This window comes from Neoarius graeffei, chromosome 26, assembly GCF_027579695.1.
Source record: "Neoarius graeffei isolate fNeoGra1 chromosome 26, fNeoGra1.pri, whole genome shotgun sequence".
In the NCBI taxonomy this organism is placed as follows: Eukaryota; Metazoa; Chordata; class Actinopteri; order Siluriformes; family Ariidae; genus Neoarius; species Neoarius graeffei.
Genome location: NC_083594.1, coordinates 7,721,559 through 7,728,966, shown reverse-complemented (window position 1 = coordinate 7,728,966; position 7,408 = coordinate 7,721,559). Strand labels below are relative to the sequence as shown.

General features: G+C 41.9%; 1 protein-coding gene across 8 annotated transcripts in view; it reads right to left on the bottom strand.

Annotated features, from left to right (window-relative positions):
- Positions 1 to 211: 211 nt before the first annotated feature.
- The window catches only part of LOC132874264 (protein 4.1-like), a 274,967-nt gene continuing 267,770 nt past the window's right edge, over positions 212 to 7,408 (bottom strand). For all 8 annotated transcript variants that reach the window (XM_060910284.1, XM_060910285.1, XM_060910283.1 and 5 more), the window contains 3 exons: positions 4,977 to 5,057; positions 4,536 to 4,652; positions 212 to 1,400 (listed from right to left, as the gene is read on the bottom strand). In XM_060910284.1, the coding sequence (XP_060766267.1) occupies positions 1,395 to 1,400; positions 4,536 to 4,652; positions 4,977 to 5,057 (204 nt within the window). In that variant the 3' untranslated portion in view covers positions 212 to 1,394. The remainder of the gene's footprint in view (positions 1,401 to 4,535; positions 4,653 to 4,976; positions 5,058 to 7,408) is intronic.

The window sequence follows — 7,408 nt, the reverse complement described above, 5'->3', positions numbered from 1 at the left end:
TGTCACTAAACTTTTGATAAATTCTGCATACGAGACCGTCTTCATACGATGTGTCTAATTTATTCAAATTTATAATCGAATTAAGTCATTTTTACGTTTAAGTATTCGAGCATCTGATCCTCCATTATGAACCCAGGCTTTGTCTATACGTGACTACGTTATGAAGGAAGTCAATGGTACAGTGAGAAAACCCAAGAGCTCACATTCACAATTCATATAAATACATTTTTAATCACACTCATACATTTTATCAAATAAAAATAAAACATCACATGAACTTTTTTAGATACATTTATATTAAAATCTTTTCCCCCTAAATTCCATTGTAGCCTGTAGATATGGTTTATATAGCTCTTAAAATAATAATAATAATAATAATAATGATAATTATAATAATAATAATAATTATTATTATTATTATTATTATTATTCAGAAGGATTTGTAAGGATGCAGTAGGACATGTTGGAAATAATGCAGGGCCCAAGTACTCCAGAAGCAGATGCAGTGAAAACAAAATAAAACAAAAAACCACCTTTTTTTTTTTCCAACGCATGATGCGCATATATAATTAATTGACATGGAATCTGAGTGGGCTTTACGACCGTTATGTCCATGATTAATATTATCAGACTTCTCTGAAAATGCTGCTAGTTGGACATCAAAGATCGGACTCTTTCTTCATCCACACCAGCTAATCATGCATATGTATGTTTATAATCGATAAATACGCTCAGTTGTAATTAACAAGCAAACACTTTTTGATCATCTCTTATATATTAGAAAATGCTAAAAAGACAGCAGGTGAGCATCGTATAAGTGACAGCAAGCGGAAAGCGCAGAACCATGACTCCAGGCGATGTCTGACCTTCAATCTCCTCTAAAGTCATACGTGAAGGAAGAACCGAAAGTATCTTCACGAAAAAATAAGTATTCCACAGTAAACATGAGGGATTATGGGTATTTTAGAGCGAGATCCGGGTGGAAACTCGTGAAACAGATAATGCCGACGCCAAACACACGAGACGGACGCTGGGTTACTTTTTTATCCCCAGAGATTTCAGAGTTTCTGCTATTCACAGTTTAAGAGGCTAAACTGGAGATGACTATCAACATTTATACAGTTCAGGGATAAAATAGTGAACGGAGTATTGACAGAGAAGCACTGTGTGCAGTGGTCGAAACGGTCGATATGGAGGAACTGCACTGCATTGATGGGGTTATGACATCAGAGTCTGAGGGAGGAGGAGCCACAGACCGTACAGGTTCAAGATGCAGGGATCGTCATCGGTGTTACTGCTAAGTCGCAATGGTTAGCTTCTCATAGCTGGCTGTAGAAGGTGGGGATGAAGGTGATGCTCCTGTCTTCACTCTGATCTCATGAGTCTGTCTGTGATCAAGACTACACACACACAATAAATGCAACATGAATGTTTGAAATTGATGTACTTTCATAGCATTAAAACCTGAAGAGGTGAGTGTGTTTGAATAGAACCCAGCAATCACACTCAAGTACGGACCAAAAGCCACATGGTTTCAGTCCATGTTCAAGGTTTTTTTATTTTATTTTTCTAACTGTAGTGTTGAGAGAAAATTATTCCACTCGAACCCAGAACCTTCTTGCTGTGAGGTGACCGTGCTAACCACTTACACCACCGTGTCGCCCACGGTGTGTAAGTGGTGAAGTATACCTCTGGGCTAAATTATGTTGCTATGACTTTTGGTGCTGATCCGGATCACTGATCCGGAATGACCCATGAAAAATTGGATTTTTCATGGATCATGAGTTACATGTCGGTCCTGGGATCGAGATGCTGACCTCTTCTGCTCCTCGGACCTGCCTGGTCCATCCTGGTGCCCTGTGTCTGGTTGGAGTCTCATTGCATCGCTCCTGTGGAGGGCGGCCCCATGTGGACAGTTAGGGGTCGCGTCTGGAGGACGCTCTGGACTCTTGCAGTGGTGCTTTTGTGGCTGGGGACTGCAGTTGACTCACTGACTTTGGGACTACGGTTGTCGTGAACGGTTTTGCGCTTGGGTTTCCGTCGGTGGGGGGTTTATAACATCAACGAAGCTGACTTTATGTTAGGACTGTTAATGTATAGTCATGTTGTTGCCCAAATGGGGATTGTTTCCCTTTTGAGTCTGGTTCCTCTTGAGGTTTCTTCCTCATGTCGTCTGAGGGAGTTTTTCCTTGCCACCGTCGCCACAGGCTTGCTCATTGGGGATAGATTAGGGATCAAATTAGCTCATATTTTAAGTTGTTCAAATTCTCTAAAGCTGCTTTGCGACAATGTTTATTGTTAAAAGCGCTATACAAATAAATTTGACTTGACGTTCAATCACTTATAACTCCGTCAATTTTCATGATTTTTTTTAAAAATTTTGTTCAGGTCGGCTAGCGCAAATCACTATGACTTTTTAGTCACGGTATCTAGCTAGTTATTTTATTGTAATTACCAAATCATCTATTGAGCACCAGCACCATGGTGTGGTGTTTGTTTTGTAAGCACACTTATGAAGGTTAAGTTTTCCCATCGCTGTATTTCTGACCAATGAATAAAAGAATTTTACAAGGTGTCAGAAGATCAAGTGAACAGAACACTGAGTGAACCTGCAAATGCAGGTCGACAGATTTAAAAAAAAGAAAACCACAGGCACACAGTTCCAAATCACAAGGCAATTATTAAACATTATTATTATTATTATTGAATCTTTACACAGGTACAGGCGGTTGGTCGGGCGATTAACAAACAGAACAACATGGTCAAATCGAAAAATCCAAACGCGTGATCAAGGCAAGATCAAAACCAGAATATCCTGACAAGAATGCAAGGCTTGATAAATCAAGTACTAACATACTTTGCAATGAGCCCCCCACCAGGGAGTTTTGGGTATACGGGAGTAACTTTGCCCAATCATCCTGATTTTCTGAGCCGAATGATTTCAGAAAGCAACCAACCACTTAGTTGATTTATTCCTTCTGTTCATTAGCGTCAAGGTGGTAACCAGACGTGAGACTTATCGAGACCCCCAGTTTTTCTATCAAACTTGGCCAGACCCTGGAGGTGAACTGTCTACCCAGATTCACTCACAACGTCTTCAGGAATTCCGAAATAAGGAATCGCATGGTTAAAGATGAGTGCAGTGGTTTCAAAGGAGGTGGGTAGGCTAGGCAGAGTGACAACCATGATTATGGAGTTATGTCTGGGGTCTGAGAGGTCCGTGATAAGGTCGATGGTGATGTGGGACCAGGGACATTTGGGTAGAGGCATGAGTTTACCAGCTGGGAAAGTGTGTTGTACCTTAGCCTGAGAACAAGCAGTACATGGCAAAACAAATCTGCGGACATCAGCGATCATATCCAGCCACAAATACTTCACTTTCAGCAGGCCTTATGCTCTGTGTATGCCTGGATGGCCTGTGGTTGGGGTCGTGTGCGCCCATGTAATGAGCCTCTCAGGTTGGGTCGCACGAAAGTTCAACCCAACAGACATGCAGAGGGAACTGGTGCGTTAGCATGTTGGTAATCTGCCTGTCAACATCCCAGGGAATCACCCTTTCAAAGCAGGAAGGGGGGGGGATGTGGTTTCAGGCCTCTGGTTCTTATTTTCAGTTGAATAGGCACGGTATAGTGAGACAGCTTTGATATTCTTGGAGCCGGGCCAGTACGAAAGTATGAAAAACTTGGCAAAGTACAAGGCCCACCAGGCTTGGCATGTGTTCAGACACTTGGCGGCTTTCAGATACTCAAGGTTTTTATGAGCTGTGAATATCATGAAAGGATAGGCTGCTCCCTCCATGCGGTGGCGCAATTCTTCTTGGACGAGCTTCACAGCCAGCAACTCTTGATTTCCTATGTCATAGTTTTGCTCTGCTGGTGAAAGCTTCTTTGAGTAGAAGGCCACTAGATGGAGATTAGGCTTTTCTCCATATCATAGCAAAAGTTAAACTCCCACTCCAGATTTAGAGGCATCCACTTCTACGAAGAATAGTTTTGAGAGGTCTGGGTGGTTAAGGATGGGAGTGGTAGTGAATGCGACTTTGAGGTTTTTGAAGGCTTCATCAGCTGCTTTGTCCCATGCCAGGTACTTGGGTCCCTTTTTTAGGAGGGATGTACCGGTAAGGGGGTTGGCAATGGGGCTAAATCTCCAGATGAACTTTTGAAGGACTTGGGCATGGACCATTCTGTGACTGCCACCAATTTTACTTTGTCCATGGCCACTATGATGTACCCAATGAATGAGATGGTGTAAACATGGAACATCTCTCCCTTTACCTACTTGCTTAACATGAACTTCTAGGGAGGATGAATAGATTAAGATGTCACTGAAAATATGACAAATTCCCCCCCCCAAAAAAAAGGGGGGGTTACAAACTTTTGCACTAATGCATCTATAAAAACAGTTGCAGATTCAAAACACTAATAAAGACTTTTTGGTGCTGCAACAAGCTAAAATTTTATCAGTTAGGAGTTCATTCTGTGTGGAAGTGATGAATCAAAGAATGAATCAGTGAATCGACTGAGAGTTCAGCTCACCTCAGATGTCCTGTGTTTCTCCTCAGAAGAAGGATTTGTTTCTCTGACCACCACGGCCTTCGTCACGAGCATGTCGGGATGCTGCTGTTTGGCCTCTTGTATTGCCATCGCGAGAGCCTGGAAAAGAGTCGACCTCCTTAAAGCTGCGATTCGTATGTTCATCATGCTCTGCTAATAAACACTTCAGCGCTTCAGGGTTAGGGGGAAAAAAACACTCTGGAGCGTGCTATTTGTAGAAAAAACTGTTACTTTTCTGAAGTTGATTATTTTCCAATAACAGCACATCCTGAGGTGTTTTATTTCTCTGATACTACAGCAATTTGCCGATAATACCAAATTGAAATGAGGTAAATGAAGTAATGAACTTAAACATCAACAATTATACAAAAATATTTGCATATTTTTGACTTTTTTTTCAGCTTTCATTTCATTTTGTTTCACCTGATGTTGGTCCACAGCATCGTCTCCTGTGATAATAATCCTTTTCTCAATTCTTGTCTCCGAGTATCCTCCTTTAACCGTCTGCAAATGGAGATCACAAATTTATACATTTAGACCTTCTTTAACTTCAACAACACAAAAGCAAGACAGAAGATAATTAACTATCTAGCCATTTCAAAAATATACAGTGGTGCTTGAAAGTTTATGAACCCTTTAGAATTTTCTATATTTCTGCATAAATGACCTAAAACAACATCAGATTTTCACACAAGTCCTAAAAGTAGATAAAGAGAACCCAGTTAAACAAATGAGACAAAAATATTTTACTTGGTCATTTATTTATTGAGGAAAATGATCCAATATTACACATCTGTCAGTGGAAAAAGTATGTGAACCTTTGCTTTCAGTATCTGGTGTGACCCCCTTGTGCAGCAATAACTGCAACTAAACGTTTGCGGTAACTGTTGATCAGTCCTGCACACCGGCTTGGAGGAATTTTAGCCCGTTCCTCCGTACAGAACAGCTTCAACTCTGGGATGTTGGTGGGTTTCCTCACATGAACTGCTCGCTTCAGGTCCTTCACAACATTTCGATTGGATTAAGGTCACGACTTTGAGTTGGCCATTCCAAAACATTCACTTTATTCTTCTTTAACCATTCTTTGGTAGAACGACTTGTGTGCTTAGGGTCGTTGTCTTGCTGCATGACCCACCTTCTCTTGAGATTCAGTTCATGGACAGATGTCCTGACATTTTCCTTTAGAATTCGCTGGTATAATTCAGAATCCATTGTTCCATCAATGATGGCAAGCCGTCCTGGCCCAGATGCAGCAAAACAGGCCCGAACCATGATACTACCACCACCATGTTTCACAGATGGGATAAGGTTCTTATGCTGGAATGCAGTGTTTTCCTTTCTCCAAACATAACGCTTCTCATTTAAACCAAAAAGTTCTATTTGGGTCTCATCCGTCCACAAAACATTTTTCCAACAGCTTTCTGGCTTGTCCACGTGATCTTTAGCAAACTGCAGACGAGCAGCAATGTTCTTTTTGGAGAGCAGTGGCTTTCTCCTTGCAACCCTGCCATGCACACCATTGCTGTTCAGTGTTCTCCTGATGGTGGACTCATGAACATTTAGCCAATGTGAAAGAGGCCTTCAGTTGCTTAGAAGTTACCCTGGGGTCCTTCGTGACCTCGCCGACTATTACATGCCTTGCTCTTGGAATGATCTTTGTTGGTCGACCACTCCTGGGGAGGGTAACAATGGTCTTGAATTTCCTCCATTTGTACACAATCTGTCTGACTGTGGATTGGTGGAGTCCAAACTCTTTAGAGATGGTTTTGTAACCTTTTCCAGCCTGATGAGCATCAACAACGCTTTTTCTGAGGTCCTCAGAAATCTCCTTTGTTCGTGCCATGATACACTTCCACAAACATGTTGTGAAGATCAGACTTTGATAGATCTCTGTTCTTTAAATAAAACAGGGTGCCCACTCACACCTGATTGTCATCCCATTGACTGAAAACACCCGACTCTAATTTCACCTTCAAATTAAAGGTGGGGTATGAGATTTTTTTCAGGAGTATTTTTTACCATATTGCTTGAAAAGCTCCTCACACCCATGTTGCAAGCAGTACAATAGAAGGTTTGACCCAAAAACGAAATATTTTAATCCAGTCTACAGTGTAATATAAAGGAAAAACGCCATCCAATCATATCGAGGTACCACCTCAAAATGATTGGATACTGACACGTCAATCAGACTGAAGCCTGCGAGCAGCCCGTCCCTTCTGTGTGTGTGTGTGTGTGTGTGTGTGTGTGTGTGTGTGTGTGTGTGTGTGTGTGTGTGTGTGTGTGTGAGAGAGAGCGAGCGAGCAGAGTGTCACACAGAGCGCAGGATTTTCTCAGTGTGCTCCCTCCAAACAACGGGGATTTACATGAAAATGGAAGGAGATATTCACAAAATTCTTTCACAGTGAGCACCACAAGGCTCTCCTGAACACACTGATGTAATTTTTTTGTCTGTAGTGTAATAAATGAGGTCACTAGAGCGAGTTAAAAATGAGTGACTTTTCTGCCAAGTTTATAATGGCAGCCTATGTGGCTGCGCGGCTGTCCTCTCCTCACTTTCAGGCTTCTCATTCAAAAACTGCAAGTCCTATCGTGTAGGTAGACACATTGTGTGAATCAGGACAAGTGTGGCTACTACATTTGAGAAAATTATGTGTGTGGAGTGAAAATTGGGGCTGAAAACACAGTTTAAATGAGAAAGTTTGAGCTATTTTTCCAAGCTCTCTACACTCTGCTCCACTGGTGTGTAACACAATAGACACCCATTATAAAGGCTGATTTTCTCAGGCTTTATAAGGGGGAGGAGGGGTGGAGACGCGGGGGGTGGGAGCATGGCGAGGGCGGGCGTGTTTCTTTTC